At 30.2% G+C, this 20557-nt stretch overlaps 1 protein-coding gene across 1 annotated transcript; it reads left to right on the top strand.

The window, feature by feature from the left end:
- The first annotated feature begins 2120 nt into the window (after positions 1-2120).
- On the top strand, positions 2121-8322 carry cdkn1bb (cyclin-dependent kinase inhibitor 1Bb). The gene is made up of 3 exons (XM_051100087.1): positions 2121-2913; positions 3326-3442; positions 7053-8322. The coding sequence occupies exons 1-2, from the start codon at positions 2481-2483 to the stop codon at positions 3430-3432; spliced, it is 540 nt and encodes a 179-aa protein (XP_050956044.1). The 5' UTR covers positions 2121-2480; the 3' UTR covers positions 3433-3442; positions 7053-8322.
- The last annotated feature ends 12235 nt before the right edge of the window (positions 8323-20557 follow it).

The raw sequence follows: 20557 nt of genomic DNA, 5'->3' as shown, positions 1-20557 counted from the left end.
TAAACTTGGAATTATTTTTTTATTCTGTGGTGAGAAAAAAAATAATTGCAAGATTTAAACTCTATAAATTAGAATTTTGAGGAAAAAAATTAAATCTAGCAGTTCTGTTTAGAAAAGTTGGTGTTAAATGTGCTTTCTGTGGAGCAAGCAACTAGTAGTAATCCGCCTCTGAGTGCCTAAAAAAAATTTTGAATTTAAGTTTAGGTCAAAATTGTGTATTGAGTTTTCTTAAATTGACTAAGTTTGGTGTGTTGACAGGAGAAGAGATACTGGCAAACAGGCATGTCGCCATCATCATCAGCTGTGTGTAAACGGACGTCAGTTTAGAAAGCGTCCGTCACCGTGGCTGAAGACGCTTCTGAAAACTGCAGGTTTGTGACGCCCACATGAACTTGTACAGACTCAAGTGTGAGTCGCAGTTCTTGTCAGGACGATTGCAATGTGTAATCGGGGCAGTGCTGTTCCTGGAAATGTTTTGCCAATTGCACCTTCTCACTTCTAGGAACAATTTAAACTTATAGTGAATCTTTTGTCGTACTTCCACATTTTGTGGTTTTACTGTCTCGAAATCAATCACCATCTTCAGAAACCAGACTGTAACACATTACAGGTAATGAAATCAAACTATCTTAAATGCAGATTCTAGGAATCATTCTTTATCACGTAGGAAGTCTTAGACGTGTGAATTTGAAGAAATGGATTTCTTCAAGTTTTATTAATACCTTTTCGATTGAATAATTTTGGACATAGGTTTATCAGAGTTTCAAGAGCAATATTGAGGAACCAACAATACTTTACATTCTCGTGATTTCTTTCACAATATTTAGAACAATCATGCATTTCCTGATAAAGTTGTTTTACGGGTTTTTAGTTTCGTTTTCACTGAATTTTTAGCATTTTCACAAGATTCCATTGTTCTTTTTTACGGTTACAGAACTTGACATTCATTTACGGACGAATCGTTTGTTTAAAATGAATCTTTTAAATGATTCAGTCGAACCGATGCGAATCACTCGCTTGTAGGAAAAGCTTATTTGAAATCTAACAGTTTATACGTTTTTTTAAACTAGTTGAAAAATCATTTAGTCAACATGGAGCACATCCACTACCAGTCAAGTAGATGTTTAATGTTTTTATTATTATTTTTTTTTTTAAAGATGTCTCTTCTGCTCACCAAGCCTGCATTTATTTGATTCAAAGTACAGCAAAAACAGCAAAATTCTGAAATATTTTTACTATTTAAAACAACTGCTTTCAAAAATGTCATTTATTCCTGTGGTTTCAAAGCTGAATTTTTAGCATCATTACTCCAGTCATGTGATCCTTCAGAAATCATTCTAATATTCTGATTTGCTGCTCAAAAAACATTATTATTATTATTATTATTATTATGCTGAAAACAGCTGAGTAGAATTTTTGCAGGGTTCTTTAATAAATAGTAAGTTCAGAAGAACAGCTTTTTTTTTTTCTGAAATAGTAATCGTTTGTAACATTATAAATGTATTTACCATCACTTTTGATCATTTTAAAGCTTCCTTGCTAAATAAAAATATTAATTTCTATAATTTCTTTCCGAAATAAATAAATAAGTACTGACTCCAAAAAAAGATTTCAATTTCAGATAAACGCTGTTCTTCTGAAATTTATAGTCATAGTCAAAGAAACCTGAAAAAAAATTACTCAGTTGTTTTCAACATCATCATAAAATCATAATATTCGAATGATTTCTGAAGGATCATATGACTGGAGTAATGATGCTAAAAATGACATTTTAAAATATTTTCAAATAGAAAGCAGTTTGTCACATTTGTACTGTTTTTACTGCATTTTTTATCAAATAAATGCAGGCTTGGTGAGCAGAGGAAACTTCTTTTAAAAACCAAAAATATCACTGTTCAAAAACTTTTGACTGGTAGTGTACCTGTGCAGTGCATGCAACTAAAAATAAGTTTTTAAGTAGTTTATTCGAATTTAAGTTCGTTAGCACGTAAAATGCACATCCGACGAGTGCAGCGAATCACTTAGTGAACCGATTCGAAAATGATCCATTCGAACGAAGCGACTCGTTCCATTTAGAACTCGGAGGCTCGTCGAGGGTGTTTGTTGATTTTCTCTCTGTGAGTGGGGGATGTGCGCTGCGAGAAGGCGGATCTCCGATGCACCAATCCACGGCGCTCGCCTGGTCGTTTAAAGAGCTCTTTGTGTCAATCACGCGTTTTTTTCATCGCCATATTGGGCGCCGAAAAGCCTCGCCTTGTTATTTCTCTTCCCCTTTTTTACTACGACGCGCAGTTGACAGGAGTGGCCATCGCGAACGCTGCTTTTGTTTTGATGATCGTCGCCCGTCCGTGTTTTTCGCTCATGCGGCGCACCCGGGGCGAGCCTACCTTTACGCCCGTCGCTTTGGATCGCGTTAACGCAGGAAGGAACGCTCTGTAACAGCTGTTGGGTTTGTGTTTTCAACTCGAACGCATTAAAAAATGTCCAACGTGCGCTTGTCTAATGGCAGCCCGACGCTGGAGCGGATGGAAGCGCGACTGTCCGATCAGCCCAAGCCGTCGGCGTGTCGGAACCTGTTCGGTCCGGTGGATCATGAAGAGTTAAAGAAGGATTTCCAGCGGCAGCTGAAGGCGATGGAGGACGCGTCCGCAGACGCGTGGAACTTCGACTTCTCCACGCACACGCCGCGCACCGACGGCAGATACCAGTGGGAAGCGCTGGATATTCGCTCCGTGCCCGGTTTCTACAGCAGATCGGAGCGGGGCAAGGGCTCCAATCTTCACATTTGCTCCTCTGGGAATAATAACGACAATAATGTGGATGTTAATGGCAATCACGACTGTCGGGTAACGGAGCAGAGCGCGGAGACGCCCGAGAAAGACCGAGAGCAGAGGAAGAGATCCTCCTTTCTCGGTAGGTGCTGCTTTATTTATGAATCGATCATGAATTTCGTATACGCATAATTGTGATAACTCATCACATGTTTTAGTATGTCAAAAATGATCTATCTATCTATGTATGTATCTGTCTATCACACCTGCACGCAGTTGCGTTTTGACTTAGGCTTGTGAAACCCAAAGTTTGATAGATGTAATAAATTTAGATGCAACTGTTATGCATTTTGATGTGTACAATGTGTACTTTACAAGTTAAGCATTGCAACACAGTTGCATTTGATTTGAAATGCTTTAAACTTACAATAAATAATTCGCAATAGTAGGTGGATGACATTTTCACTTTTTTTTTTTTTTTTTGCTTAAATGCCAGTATTTTATTTGCTTTTTAGCCAGCGTGAGATGACAAATGTGTGTTTTGTTTGTATCAGACTCGTCGTGTCAAAGCAAACGCTCGCACATCTGTGTAGAAGAAGTGACCCGGACGCCCAGAAAACCCAAAAAGCCCAGAAAACACCCCAACCCGACAGCCACATAAACCTAGTGAGGTGAGCGTGACTCTTTTTCTTTTTACACCGTAATGTTTGAGTCATTTACTCTGAAGAAATGCTGTTTTTAGTTTGCACATAAATGCAGAAAGTAGTAGTACTTGAAAGAATGGTGTGTCAGAATGTTTTTTTTAAAGTTCATTTCAATCATATCACATTAGTACCAAGTTCATCTTTATTTTACTATGTTATAATGTTCGTGTGATATAGATATATTGATGTAAAACATAGGTGTTTTATTAAAAGTACACTGTAAAATGATTTTTAAAGTTTGTTGAACAACCTTTAGTAAAAAAGTACGATTTAAGTTTTTTTTTTAACTTTAAAAATTGACTTTAATGCATTACTTGCAGTTTCCTTGTAATTATTTGTTAAAGTTACTAGCAATTTCTAAGTGAAAACTCTTTCTACATCACATGTTTTTTTCACTATGTAATTGAAGAGCAATCTTAAAGTCAGTGAAAGGGTTAATATGGTGGGTTTACTACGAGAGCTCGAGTTTCCTTCAGAGTGAAAAACATTTTACACGTCAGCAGTGTTCACTCATTTTCTGCTGTATTTACACCTGAACATAACCAGCCCTCGTTTATTTTACGTGCACATTTCCACTAATGTAAAACTGTTCGGATCTGCTCGGTGCATTGAAATGCAACACCTCGGAATTGCATTTAAACATAAAGATGTTATATTTAAATGCTGTTTTCATGAATCCATAAATCTGATGTAACTGCAGGTTAGCGTTACCTCAGTTTGGAAACGTCCTGCCAAATCAATATGTCACCGGGCTGCTAGTCAATGAGCAAATAACAGCCGGTCGCGGCACATTGGTAAAGTCATAACATTTGTAATAAGGAGTGTTTTGCTTTGGTGGGACTCGAAACGTTTCATGATCTCATTTTCCAGTGTGTTTCTTTCTTCTTTTTTTTTCTCAGTTCATTCAGTTTTTTGCGGGTTGCACAGCTCGTCTGTTTTGTGGCGTGCTGTGACTCACGTCCTTATCTCTGCATTAGTCAACAGAGTTTTATTGCCACGATTGTTAACGTTTACAATATCGCACGTAAAAGTATTTATTGCATGCATAGTGTAGAATATAAACGAGGAAATATGCAAGCTTGTTTCCACCACGGGATAATAAAATAGGAAGGGAAATTTTCCTTGCAGTTCTGAGTCAATATCTCGCAATTCAGACTTTTTTTTTCTTGCAACTGTGAGAAAAAGAGATATAAACTTGCAACTCTGAGAAAACAAGGTCAAAATTATGTGAATAAATATCACTATTACCTTTCTTTTATTTTTGTGTCAGAAGCTACATCAAAAAACAAGATTTGTCACAAGAATTTGCGCAAAAAGAATTGCAAAATATAAACCTGCAACTGTGAAAAAATTAGATTTGTGTGATTTTAAAAATTTGCAGTTACCTATAATTGTTTTTATTGTTTGTTGAAAAAAAAAAAAAAAAAAAACCTAAATTGTGAGATATAAACTGAATTCAGAGAAATAAAAGTCAGAATTGTGTGATTTAATAATCACTGTTACCTTTTTTTTTTTCCCCTCCAAATGTATTTAGTGTCAGAAACGACAACAACAACGACAAATTTTGCGAGATTTGTCTGAAAATTTTGCATGAACTTGCAGCTGTGTACTAATTTATTTTTCATTTACTCTGTCAAAAACACAAAACAAATATGCAAAAAATTAGCATGAAAAAGTTAGAATTGCAATATATAAACTTGCAACAATAAGAAAAAGTCAGAATTGTGTGATTTTTAAGAATCACTACTTCCTTTATTTTATTTTTAAAAACTTACTTTTTGTAAACCGCAACACAAAAACAAATTTGTGAGATTTGTCTGAAAAATTTGCACGAAAAAGTCAGAATTGCATGATACAACCTTGCAACTGCAAGAAAAAGTGAGAATTTTCTTTTTTTTTTTTTTTTTTTTTAAATTTAAGGATGACTATTCTCTTTATTTTATTTTTATTTTTATTTTGTCAAAAACAAATTTATAAGATTTGCCAAAATGTTTTTTTAAAAAGTCAGAATTGCAAAATTTAAACTTGCAACTGTAAGAAAAACACTGGTGTGATTAAGAATCACTATTACTTTATTTACATTTTTTTTTTTTTTTTTTTTTTTCGAAAACAACAACATAACGAGATTTACAACGTAACAATTTTACATTTACAACAATAAATTTGAGATTTTGTGCAAAAAAGTCAGAATTGCAAGATATAAACTTGCAATTGCGAGGGAAAAAAAAGTCAGAACTATGCGATTAAGAATCACCTTTATCTTTATTTTATTTTTAAAATTTATTTTGTGTCAGAAACGACAACAAAAAAATTTGTGCGATTTGTTCTGAAGAATTTGCACGAAAAAGTCAGAATTGTAAGATGTAACCTTGCAACTGCAGGAAAAAGTGAGAATTGTGTGATTAAGAAATACTTTTACCTTTATCCTTTTAATTTTAAATTTTTAAAATGTATTTTGTGAGATTTGTCAGAAGAATTTGCGCAAAAAAAAAAGAAGTCAGAATTGCAAGATGTAAACTTGCATCTGTGAGGGGGAAAAAAAGTCAGAATTGTGTGATTTTTAAGAATCATTATTACCTTTTATTTTATTTTTATTTTTTAAAATTTATTTTGTGTTGGAAACAACATAAAACAAACTTACAAGATTTGTCAGAAGATTTTGAAAAAGTAAGAATTGCAAGATATAACCTTGCAACTGCAAGAAATAGTGAGAATTGTGTGATTTAAGAATTACTATTACTTTTTTTTTTTTTTTTTTTTTTTTTTTTTAATTTTTTTTTTTAATTTTTAAATGTATTTTGTGAGATTTGTCAGATGAATTTGTGCCAAAAAAAGTCAGAATTGCAAGATATAAACATGTAACTGTGAGGGGAAAAAAAAGTCTAAATTGTGTAATTTTAAAATCACCATTAACTTTATTTATTTATTTATTTATTTATTTTTAATGTATTTTTTTGTGTTGAAACAACAGAAAATAAATTTGAAATAAAAAGACAGAATTGCGAGATATAAACTTGCAACTGCAAGGAAAAAAGTCAGAGTTGTGTGATTAAAAAATTTGCAGTTAACTATAATTTTTTAAAATTTGTTGGAAAAAAAACTATTCCAAGTTGTAAGCTCTAAATGTGAAGAGTGCAGAATTGTCATATAAACTATGAAGTAAATATAAACAAAAAAGTCTTAATAATCTTTATTTATTGTGTGTTGGAAACAAAAAACAAAACTGAGATAAAATTCCAAATAATTCAGAGGAAAAAAGTCAGAACTGTAATATACAAGCTTATAATTTCCAAAATATAAATGTCAGAATTGCAACTCAGAAGTCTTTTTACTTTTTTTTTTTTTTTTTTTTTTTTTTTTTTTTTTTTTAATTCCCTGGCTTCCATACAAAAAAGGGCAATCATACTAAAGGAAAATCTATAACGCAGTTGAAATGGGATTTTATTGCTTTGACAATAGCTGTTGCGTCAATAGCAATGCAATTATGCTGTGAAATGTGTAATAAAGATGTTCTTTTCATTAAAAGCATGTTCCTGTTGCAGAAACGTCTGACCAATTCTCTCGTATTTCCCGACAGGGCTGAAGTTTGATGTCGTGGGTTTGGTGACCTCAGTGCTTGCTGAACGAAAGATTTTTTGGGGGAAAAACGGACGAGCGAATGGATGAACGAGTGGAAAATAAAACATATCAACTCTAAGAGTGTGTTCAAGCACTGAAACAAACACTAAGGTTCTGGCACTCAAGAAAAAAAAAAAAAGCAACTGCCTCGTAAAGCAGTGTATGTAGCAGTGTGCAATTAGGTTGAATTTCCTTTTTTGCTCATTTTTGTTTTTCTTACTACCTGTGTATATAAATATATATTTGTTTCTTTTCATATGTAGCACATAATTAGTATTATGTTGGAAAATTCTATTTTTTTTTTTTTTTTTTTTTTTTTTTGTGGAGGTGTGAGTTTGGTTTGACTTGAAGAGCCACCGTTGCCGTGTGTAGATTATTTCCGAAATGCTGTTCATGTTTATTTCACGTTTTGAAGGCCTGTTTTTATATTGGCTGTGTAAACTTTTTTTCTTTTTCTTTTTTTGGTCAGATGAGGTACACAAAATACCATTTTTATGAATGAACATCTCAGCCTCTTTTATTTTTTTTAAATCGTTTTTTTTTTGAAGGTGATGTAAAAGTTCAAACTCTGAGGTCAAACCTTGTAGCATCGACCAGTATTACCAGTATCAGGCACTTCCGTGGAGGAGAAATGTCTCTCACCCTCTTAAATTATTTCTTTGTAAGATGTTTCTTGATCATCTGTAATTTGCGTGAAATTTTCTACTGATAATATTTCTTTTGTTTCACTTTTGACTCGATCACCCTTGATTTTGCCTTATTTTTACCAACCGCATGCATCCGAAACACTCGACAAATAGATTCTGTGGTGAAACCTGATGCATGACTGTATTTATAAAGTAAATATTAATATTTGAACGATTTACACTGCCTGTGTATTTGTGTAAACTTTGAAATGTACCTGTGTACATAACTTTGTAAAAACACTGAGAAAATTAAAACTAACTTATTTATGTCAAGCTTTTTTTTTTTTTTTTTTTTTTTTTTTTTTTCTTGCTTTCTTTTTTTTGGAAATTAAAAATGGGTTTTTTTGGTCAAGGTTTGAGTCGTTATTTTTGTAAATGCTTATTTTTTTTGGTAGGTTTTTTTTTTTCCTGATTTTTAAAAATATTATTTTAACAATTTGTAAGCGGTTGCAAACTGAGCCTGATTAAAATATTTGATAAGTTCTTTTTTTGTCATGTGTGGTTATACAATGTGCTGCAATCAATTAAAAGAGAATTAAATTATTTCAACCCACATCTGTCTTATTTGAACATTATATAATATTGTTAGTTCAGACCTTTAAATATGCAACCTGTGCAAGGCATTAAAGCATTCACCATTTCTGCAATAAATGCACATTTAAAGCTTTTAAACCAATTTTTAAAAGTGGTAAATATATATAATGTATATATTATGTTTTCATATATTTATATCAGCAAAAAAGGCCAAAATATACTGCTAGAAATAAATTTACATGAATGTATTTTAAAATGTGCTTTAGAAAAAAATGATTAAAAAGTCAAATGGACAAGTGCGTCTAAATTCTTAGGCAAAATATATTTTTAATGCTTTTAAAAATATATATTTACATTTGCAAAAAAATGGCCAAACATACTGATGTCTATATATATTTGGCCTTTTAAAAATATATATATTTAAAGATACAGTTGGAAAAAATGTTTTTATGCTAAAAAAAGTCACATAAAATGTTCCTCACCGTCATATAGGGATTTTTAAGTGATTAAAAGGCCAGACGGATAATTGGATCCAAATTCTTAGGAAAAATATATATTTTAATATATTTATATATATAAAAATCTTTATGCTAAAAATTGTTTCATAGAAAATGTTACTCACACCATCATTTAGCTATTTATGTTATTAAAGAACCAAATGGACATTTGCTTCCAAATTCTAAGAAACATATGAGAAAAATACTTTAAAAATTTACTTTTTTTTTTTTCTCAAAAACCTATATATATATATATAGGTACAAATATATATTATATATTATATTTATATTTATATATATATTTATATATAAATATATATATTTTCGAAAATGTATATCTTGAAATGTATTTAAAAAACAAAATTATTTTTTATGCTAAAAATTGTTTTATATAAAATGTTAGTCACACCATTATTGAGGCCAAACCAACATTTGCATCCTCAGTTGCATAAGAAGTGGTTCCACCAGAAAAACAAAAAAAAAAAAATTTACAACAGGATTAAATGCACATAAATTATTCCAACTCAAATGTTTTATTACAACTTTAAAAAAAATGCAACCTGTGCAACACATTTAAACATTCACAATCCCTGCAATGAACGCACATTTTAAGCTATAGTTCAGAAAACAAATGATGTAATAGTGTATGTAACAATGCAGTTAAAAATGCACGAAATGTTACATGCCTACCATAATAGTGTATATTTTTATCTATTCCAGTGACTAAAACAATCTTTGGGTCATGAAATAAAACTATGTGAAAACAGACTTCACATCCTTGCACTATGTGACCTTTCTTGACCAGCGTTGGCAAGCAGCCGTTGGTGTCATTTAGTCATCTGAATGAAGCACACATGCCAACGGTTAGTCACAGCGGTGACTCAAACACAAACTGACAGTGGGTGTGGTGATCCGGCACAGGTGCTAGTCTGTCATCCACTTGTGTTTTGTACTGTTGTACTGCATTAACTTGCAAACGCATTTTTGACTTCATACAATTACAAATGCTTAATGCTTCCTGTCACGTAGGCAATACAGAAATACACTTCATTCAATTTAAAGGAACAGTTCACACAAAAATGAACATTCGCTGATAATTTACATAGCCTAAGACCATCCAAGATGTAGATGAGTTGGAAAAATTGAGAAATTCAAAAAAAAAAAAAAAGAGGATTGCATCATTTCCTCACCAATGGATGTGAATGGGTACCGTCAGAATGAGTGCAAACAGCTGATAAAAACACCACAATGTATTCCACACAATTTCACATAGCCTAAGACTATCCAAGATGTAGACGAGTTGGAAAAATTGAGAAATTCAGCATTGCTTCATTTGCTCGCAGGTGGATGCAAATGGGTGCCATCAGAATGAGTCCACACAGCTGATAAAAACATCACAAATGTAATCCACATCACTTTACACAGCCTAAGACCATCCAAGATATAGATTAGTTGGAGAAATGTAACATTAGATCACTTGCTCACCAATGGATGTAAATGGGTGCCGTCAGAAAGAGAGTCCAAACTGCTGATAAAAATATCATTACGTAATCCACACCACTTTACACACCACCCAAGATGTAGATTAGTTGGAGATGTAGCATTACATCACTTGCTCACCAATGGATGTGAATGGGTACCGTCAGAATGAAAGTACAAACAGCTGACAAAACATTACAACGTATTCCACACCACTTTGCACAGCCTAAAACCATCCAAGATATAGATTAGTTGTAGAAATGTAACATTAGATCACTTGCTCACCAATGGATGTGAATGGGTGCCGTTAGAAAGAGAGTCCAAACTGCTGATAAAAATATCATTACGTAATCCACACCACTTCACATAGCCTAAGAACATCCAAGATGTAGATTAGTTGTAGAAATGTAACATTAGATCACTTGCTCACCAATGGATGTGAATGGGTGCCGTCAGAAAGAGAGTCCAAACTGCTGATAAAAATATCATTACGTAATCCACACCACTTCACATAGCCTAAGAACATCCAAGATGTAGATTAGTTGGAGAAATGTAACATTAGATCACTTGCTCACCAATGGAAGTGAATGGGTGCCATCAGAATGAGAGTACAAACAGCTGATAAAACATCACAACGTATTCCACACCACTTTACACAGCCTAAAACCATCCAAGATATAGATTAGTTGTAGAAATGTAACATTAGATCACTTGCTCACCAATGGATATGAATGGGTGCCATCAGAATGAGAGTCCAAACAGCTGATAAAAACATCAATGTAATCCACTCCATCAGTTAACATCATATAAAGCCAAAAGCTAAGATTGTAAGAAACAAAAAACATCATTTTTATATAAAATGATTAAAATACCAAATTTTTCTCCAAATCTGATGAAGTAACAAACTTGGATGGATTTTCAGCTAATTTTCACTCACGTCAACTCGTAAATGACAGCTGTCGAACGTCAAATTTTATTTGCACTATACAGAAAAGTCTGGATTTCCACCAGTACGTCACCCTTCACTCAACTCTTGCTCATCCACGACGGTGTTCTGATTCTGGCCAGAAGGAGTGAGAATAAAGCCACGGTGATATTTTAATGGCTGGTTTGTGTGTGCCAACCATAGCAGGACGAGTGTTTGTTCATGTGGTATCAGTCGATCTGCCCGAAAGCGCCTTAACCGCACCGATCAGGGACAAGCAACAAACACAGGCCTTTTGGAAACACAGAGGGAATTTCATGGAGTTTCCAATCCGATTACGGATGTTACGACTTGACCTTTATAAAACGCAATTAGAAACTGACAGATTTAGAGCTCAGTGCCAAAATGGTGGGCCTGTTCCTTATGAGAAACATAAACAGTTCTTATTCCTGATTTTCCTCCTGTAAAAAATATCCAAGTATTGTAAGATGCTTTAAGACACCGGAGACTGAAATCTCAAACATTTCTTATTAAATACTTCCACAAAGGCTATTCATCTTACCGTTTATTTCTACTTTTACAGGAGAAATATTCGAGGAAAATGTAACGCATAAGATGCAACATAAACATTGATGTGTCTCATCTATGGAAAATGGCGAAAAATATTTTGTTTCTGGCAATATAATATTTTAAATACATGCTAAATTTATGTTGCAACCAGTGAAGCTCAATAAAACTATATATATTATGATTTATTAAAGCAGTTTTTTCTTATGTGGCTGTGCTTAATTTCAACTTTCAAGTGTTAAAGTCCAATTTGTGTCATGTTTTCTACTTATCTTAGTACATTTTCTTTAAAAAAAAAAAACAAAAAAATGAATTACCAAAGCATTTTTTTCTTTTTTGCCCAAAATATGTGTTGTAAACAGTGAACCTTAATGAAATATTTTTGAAATTTAAAATATATAATATATTTTAACCTACATATAATAAACTATATTTCAACGTATTCCAGGGGCAAGTTCTGCGCTATAGACAAAGTTTCTGCATGTTCTTGGATTGAAATATATAACAAAATATATTTTGAATGTTTCAATAAATGTATTTAAAATACATTTATTGTGAATGTGAATGGGTACCGTCAGAATGAGAGTACAAACAGCTGATAAAACATCACAACGTATCCCTTACCATTTTACACAGCCTAAAACCACCCAAAAGTGTTAGATTAGTTGGAGATGCAGCATTACATCACTTGCCCACCAATGGATGTGAATGGGTACCGTCAGAATGAGAGTACAAACAGCTGATAAAACATCACAACGTATTCCACACCATTTTACACAGTCTAAGACCATCCAAGAAGTAGACAAGTTGAGAAATTCAGCATTGCATCATTTGCTTGCCAATGGATGCATATGGGTGCCATCAGAATGAGTCCACACAGCTGATAAAAACATCACAGTGTAATCCACATCACTTTACACAGCCTAAGACCATCCAAGATGTAGATTAGTTGGAGAAATGTAACATTAGATCACTTGCTCACCAAGGGAAGTGAATGGGTGCCATCAGAATGACAGTAAAAAAAAGTTGATAAAAAAAAAAACATCATAGCGTAATCCACACCACTTCACACAGCCTAAAACCACCCAAGATGTAGATTAGTTGGTAACATTAAAATTCTAAAATGTATTTAAAAAGACAAAAAAAAAAAAAAAAGCCCCAAAAATATATTGGTAGAAAATATATGTATGTAAATGCATACATTTTTGTTGTTGTTTTGTTTTTGTATATTTTGAAACATTTTTTTGTTCCTTGCATTCTCATTTAGCAATTTTTAGATGGCAAAAATATTTTTAAATGCGTAAAAAATGTAAATATATTCTACAAAATTAAGAAAAACCCCTCAAAAATATATTGGTAGATGATATGTTAATATAATATGTTATATTAGATAATATATTTACTAAATATATTGGTAAATATGTTTGTAAATATATTGTAGGGGCTTTAAAAGTTAATAAAAGTCATTTGAAGGGCAATATAAATAATATTTTTAAGTGCTTTAAAAAATATGTATGTATATATATATATATATATATACATATATATATATATATATATATATATATATATATATATATACACATATGTATACACATACATATATATACACACACTGTACATTCAGTGTACTTTTCATAAAACAAAAATAAATAAATTGGCTATATGGGATAAAATGTTCCTTGCAAATGTCAATTAGCAATTTTTTAAAGTGATTAAAAGTGATTTGAAGGGCAAAATATATTTTTAAATGCAATTTAAAACAATTTCTAGCAATTTTTTAAAGTTATTAAAAGTGATTTGCAGGGCAAAATATATTTTTATGCATAAAAAATGTATTTAAAATTTTAAAATATATTTTTAAAAATACATGTACGAAAAATGCCCCAAAATATACTGTTTGTAAATATATTGTACATTTTGTATATTTTGAAATACATTTGAAAACCTTTTCAGAAACATATTTTTTGCCTTATGGGATAAAATGTTTATTGCATTCTCATTTAGCAATTTTTTAAAGTGAATAAAAGTAATTTGGAGGGCAAAATGTCTTTTTAAATGCATAACATTTTTTTTCAAAAATACACCAAAAAGGCCAAAAATACATTTACATAAAAAATATATTTACATAAATATATTCTGAATATATTTTAGAAAATATTTTTGTGTATTTTGTAAAAAAATATGTTTAAACTTAATTTTAAAAATTGAAAACTTAAATGTAAAATTAAATAATTCATAAATTTAAATAAAAAATGAACTCAAATTTAAAATGTAATAATTTATAAATTTAAACTTTTTTTTTTGGCCATATGGGATAAAATGTTCATCGCACCCTCAATTAGCAATTTTTTGAAAGGCCAAGGCGATATTTGCACATGAACCGGTTCCACCGAAAGAATGCATATATGAGACCGACACAATCTGACATTTCAGAACAACAAAAGCAAACAGGGATTAAATGCACATAATAAAAACAGGAAGACACCTGCACGAGCGCTTTGAGGTCTCGTGAGGCACAGGTGTGTGACCTCAGCCGTCTTTGTGTTGTGCTCTTTGCTGTCGAGAGGTTAAAAACGCTGCTCTGTTGTGTCTGGGACTCTCACTTGGACAAAAAACAAAACAAAACAGGGAGAAGGGACGTTAGTCATGTAGGGTTTGACTCTCCTGACCTCGTCCAATCGGCTGCGAGGAAAGTCAACACAGCCAGAGCATTAAAACACTCCAGCCTCGTTCAGTGTGCTTTAATGGGCAAAACGTAAATTTCCTCTTCATTGTTCCATGGAAGGGACTGGAACCGCAGGGAGTCCATTGAGTCACGGGCCAAACTGGGAGGAAACGGTCAGAAAGAGAAAATAAATCGTCTGTGGTTCTCTGTTCATTTCAGTTTCAGTGGTTTCAGAGTCGATCATAATGAAACAAGAAGAGCTGAAAAGTAAAATAACAGTGTAAGCGTGTGACATTGAACAACTAAATGTTCTTTAAAGCACACAATGACACATTGTCTTCCTTTGTAACACTAAATACTACTATTATGCATAACTAACATAAAATACATTTTAAAATAAAATATATAAACAGTAATATAGAAGATTTTACAAAAAAACCTAAGCTAATATAATATGAAAACATGTAACAATAGATTTTACAAAAACAAATTTAATACAATCTGATGTAACTACAAAAATATACAACAAAAAAAACTGATGCAATAAATATTATATTGCACTGTATTGTAATTTTGTTAAGTATTATTCTTAATATTAATAATAAATACAATTTTAATTTACAGTACTATATTATAACAATATATTATAATTACAATATATATACACACATTAGTTTCTTTATTAGAAAAAAAAAATCAACATTTAATGTCTATTATAATTATAATAATTATAATATATTGTCATCGTTGACATGAAAAGTTAAAATTGTTATATGTATGTCTTTTCATCGTAAGTTTCTGTCAAAAGCCAAACTTGTCATAATTTATATTTATCTCATAATTATATTATGACTTGATACATGTTATCTCAAAATAATGACTTATCTCATAAACGTTTTACAATTTTATTTTATAATTATAAATGACCACATTTTTTCTTAAGAGGCTACGCATAAAAATGCATGTTTTGATGAATGTAAAGTCCACATTTTTGTTATAAATTGTGACTTATGTCATTATTATGAATTTATTTCATTATTGAGATAATTGACCTAATACATTTTTATCTCATAATAATGACTTACTATCTCAAAAAGTTTGACATTTTATTTCATAGTTATAAATTACCAAAAATTTTTTTCTTTAGTGGTTTTAGTCACATTTTGACATATAACTAAAATAAAAAGTCTACATTTTTGTTTGAAACTGTGGCGTTTTATGTCATAATTATGACTTTTTCTAAGAAGTTGTCTCATAATTTCTACATTTTATCTCATAATAATGACTTAGTATATCAAATTTTCAACATTTTATATTATATCATAGTTATGAATTCTTATGTAGCAGCACTTAATAAAACGTAATCAACTTTAAGTTAGATTAAGTTAACTTTTTTTTTTTTGGTACATATATGCGTTTTCATGTCATAATTATGACTTTATATCATAAGTTTCTCTCCAAAGTTCAACTTGTCATGATTTCTGTTTTTATTATTATTATTATTATGACTCCATACATTTTATCTCATAATAATGGTTTACTATATCAAAAAGTTTGACATTTTATTTTGTAGTTATAAAATACCAAAACATGTTTTCTTAAGTGGTTATGCATAAAAATTCACATTTTGACACGTCAAAATCCAAATGTAAAGTCCATATTTTTGTTATAAATTTGGACTTTTTGTCATAATTATGACTTTATCTCATAGGTTTTCTCTTCTAAGTCCAACTTGTGTCATAATTTCTAGATTTATTCTCATAATAGTGACTTACTATATCAAAATATTTAGTAAGTAGACCTTTTATATTACAGTTATGAATTACCAAACCAATTTTTTCTTATCTGGTTGTGCTTAATAAAAATTCAACTTTTGATGTCTATTATTAACAAGTCATAATTGACACGAAAAGTTATTTTTATTTATTTTTTTTTTAATGACTTTTCATGCCATAATTATGCCAAATGCCAAAATAGAGTTTAACGCATACGTTTCTCTCATAAATCCAACTTGTCATAATTTCTGTTTTTTTTTTATTTTTTTTTTTAAAATCTAATAATTATGACTCCATACATTTTATCTCATAATAATGACTTACTATATCAAAAAGTTCGACATTTTATTTTAGTTATAAATTACCAAAACATTTTTTTTCTTAAGTGGTTATGCATAAAAATTCACATTTTGACATATTATAATCAAAATGAAAAGTACATATCTTTGTTTCAGATTTGGACTTTTTATGTCATAATTATGCCTTTATCTCATAGGTTTTCTCTTCTAAGTCCAACTTATCATTTCTATAATTTCTCTCATAATAGTTACTATATCAAAATATCAACATTTTTTGTCATAGTTACGAACTACAAAACATTTGTGCCTAATAAAAATTCAACTTTTGATGTCAATTATGACCTGTTATAATAGACAAGAAATTTAAAATTGATGTTGTAATTATGACTTTACCTCATAACTTTCTCTCAAACATCCAATTTGTCATAATTTCTACTTTTTACGTCATATTTATGACTGAATACATTTTCTCTCATAATAATGACTTATCACATCAAAAAGTTTGACATTTAATTTCATAGTTAGAAATTACCAAAACATTTTTCTTAAGTGGTTATACATAATTCTACTTTTGATGTCACAATTTTGACATCTCATGATTTCAATAAAAAATTCTCTCCTAAGTCCAATTATAATTTATCTCATAATATTGACTTACTTTATCAAAATATCAACATCTTATGTCCTAGTTACGAATTACTAAAGCATTTTTTCCTATGTGGTTGTGCTAAATGAATATTCAACTTTTGACATGAAAAGTTAAAGTTTGGGTTGTAATTGTGACTTCATCTCATAACTTTCTCTCCAAAAATAAACTTGTCATTATTACAATTATGACTGAATACATTTTATCTCATAATAATGACTTACTATAGCAAAAAAGTTTGACATTTTATTAAAATACCAAATAGTTGTGGTTTTGCATAAAAATTCAACTTTTGATGTCACTATTTTGACATAATTAAAATGAAAAATTCACATTTTTGCTATAAATTGTGGCTTTTTATGTCATAATTATAACTTTATCTTGTATCATAGTTATGAATTTCCAAAGCATTTTTGTTATGTGGTTGGCTTAATAAAAATTCAACTTTTGATGTCTGTTGTAACAAGTCATAATTGACATGAAAAGCAGATTTTTTTGTTAGAATTATGACTTTTAATCTCATAATTATGACTATATACCAAATCTTTCTCTCAAAAGTCAAATTTGTCATAATTTCTAATTTTTATGTCATAATTAAGACCGAATATATTTTCTCTCATAATATTGACTTACTACATCAAAAAGTTTGACATTTAATTTCATATATAAAGTACAAGAACAACATTTCTCAAGTGGTGATGCATACAAATTCACATTTGACGCATCATAATTAAAATGAAAAGTCTATATTTTTGTTATAAATTGTGACTTATGTCATAATTATGACTTTATCTCATAGGTTTTCTCTTCCAAGTCCAACTTGTCACAATTTCTACATTTTATCTCATAATAATGGCTTACTATATCAAAATATAAACATATCTCATATTTAGTTACGATATAGCATTTTTTTTTTCATAGCATGTGGCTGTGCTTAATAAAAGTCATATCTGACATGAAAAGTTAAATTTTTTGTTATAATTATGACTGTTTGTGTCATAATTATGGCTTTCTCTCAAAAGTCTAACTTTTTAACTTCTAATTTTTTTTTTATCTCATAAGTGTGACTCCATACATTTTCTCGTAACAATGACTTACTATATCAAAAAGTTTGACTTTTTTTTTCATAGTTATAAATTACCACATTTTTATACGAAATATTAAAACATATAAAATATATTTTTTATATTTTAAATAAATATATTTATATAAAATATTAAATATTACGTGATTATGCATAAAAATAAAACTTTTGACGTTATAATTAAAATGAAAAGTTCACATTACTGTTATAAATTGTGGCTTTTTATGTCATAATTATTAATTTATCTCATAAGTTTTATCATAATTTCTACATTTTATATATTTATATATTTTAAATATTAAAATATATTTCATATATTTATATTTTTTATATTTTATATAAATATATTTATATATTTACATAAATATTAAATATTATGTGATTATGCATAAAACATACAACTTTTGGCGTCATAATTAAAATGAAATATTCACATTTTGGCTATGAATTGTGGCTTTTTTTTTCCTCATAATAATTATGACTTTATCTCATACTTTATCTCATAATATTGACTTACTATACCAAAATATCAACATTTTATGTCATAGTTAGTTATGCATTACCAAATCATTTTTTCTCATGTGGCTGTGCTTAATAAAAGTTATAACTGACATGAAAAAGTTGAAAAACTATGAAAATTTTTGTTTGTTTGTATAGTTATAAATTACCTAAATATTTTATATGAAATATTAACATATAAAATATATATTTTTTATATTTTATACAAGTATAAATCTATTTATGTAAAATATTAAATATTACGTGATTCGCATAAAAAAATACAACAAATTAAAATGAAAAGTAATAAAAAATTAATTTTAATAAAAATTTAAATTGTGGCTTTTAATGTCATAATTATGAATTTATCTCATAATTTCTACATTTGATATCATAATAATGACTTCTTATATCAAAATATCAACATTTTATATTATAGTTATGAATTACCAAAGCATTTTTGTTATGTGGTTGGCTTAATAAAAATTTAACTTTAGATGTCTGTTAATTTTGACTATTCATGTCATAATTATGGCTTTATCTCATACGTTTCTCTCAAAAGTTTTTTTTATCTCATAATTATGACTTTATACATTTTATCTAATAATGAAAAAATTGTCTTAAATGAAAAGTCCACATTTTTGTTATAAATTGTGACTTTTTATGCTTTTTACTCTCCTAGGTTGAACTTGTGTTATAGTTACTACATTTTATCTCATAATAAAGACTATATCAATATTTTGACATTTTATGTCATAATTTTTTCAGCATTGTTTTTTTCTGTGTGTGTGTGGCAGAAATGTGCTTCCACATTTAACCTCAATGACAGCTTTGCTTAACCTAAACAGGTTGTTAAATTATTGTTCACTTTACCTAAAAATATCTGCTAGTATGTTATAAAAGTGACTGTTTGGGAAACGTAAGAGAAGTAAAATGATTTATGAATAATCTAACTTTACTTTCAAAATGGCTCACAAAGTTGGATAAAAGGAAAAAAAAAAAAAAATTTCTCTTTTATCTTCCCCCAATAAAAGAATATTATTTAAATATTTACCTGACCTTATATGTTCTAATAATAAAATAAAAATAAAATAAAAGAGAAGTATCATTCAGTGACCGTTTACAGCATGTCTGCTCAGCTTTCAGGTCCATCCACACAAACTACAGGAAATACTCAGGTATATTATCTGATTTCCTATTAAAGCCCTCTGTGTTTCACTTGTTTAAAGAACAGGAAACACCAAACCTTAACCTTTAGTCTCAGTTCATTCCACTGTCAGGCCCTTTGGCAATGAATGAAAATAGTTTTCATAGTTTATATACATCCTACATGCAGCATTCAGACTACCACAAACGCAGTCTAATCAAATCTTTTGAGATTTAAAGAAGATAAAACACACATATAAACTCGATTTCCTGACTAAAAAAACTTCATATTCATGCACAACCACAGGTCTCGTACCCTTTCCTGTAAACAAGGGCTTGTGCAGTTCATTGAAATCTCTGAGCTTCCCCGTTTGGTTTCCTCCCACAACCGCAACGCACGTCATTAGATGAAATTCTCAATAAATGACTTACGTGTGACCTCAGACGGCTGGCGAGCTATAGAGACGGGCAGCCGTGAACAGGATTCAGGCCAAAGTGATGCAGCGGCTTTGCTGAGATGCGCCGATTTCAGTTACACCAGTGACGCAAGTCCTGTCACAAACTCAAGTCTCACAGGTCACACTTTGAGGAAGTAATGCAGTGAAGACTGATGGGTTGCAGTTCGATGTGAAATGCTTACACTTGGCACTTATGATGGCG

This window comes from Labeo rohita, chromosome 25 (assembly GCF_022985175.1).
Source record: "Labeo rohita strain BAU-BD-2019 chromosome 25, IGBB_LRoh.1.0, whole genome shotgun sequence".
Lineage (NCBI taxonomy): Eukaryota > Metazoa > Chordata > Actinopteri > Cypriniformes > Cyprinidae > Labeo > Labeo rohita.
Note: the sequence above shows the minus strand (reverse complement) of the source record. Positions and strands in the feature narration are given on the sequence as shown.

Excerpts from the sequence above, each read along its gene's own strand:
- cdkn1bb (XM_051100087.1), top strand. The coding sequence starts at position 2,481 with ATGTCCAACGTGCGCTTGTCTAATGGCAGCCCGACGCTGGAGCGGATG. Across the intron at positions 2,914-3,325 it reads GAAGAGATCCTCCTTTCTCG|ACTCGTCGTGTCAAAGCAAA; the intron begins GTAGGTGCTGCT and ends TGTTTGTATCAG.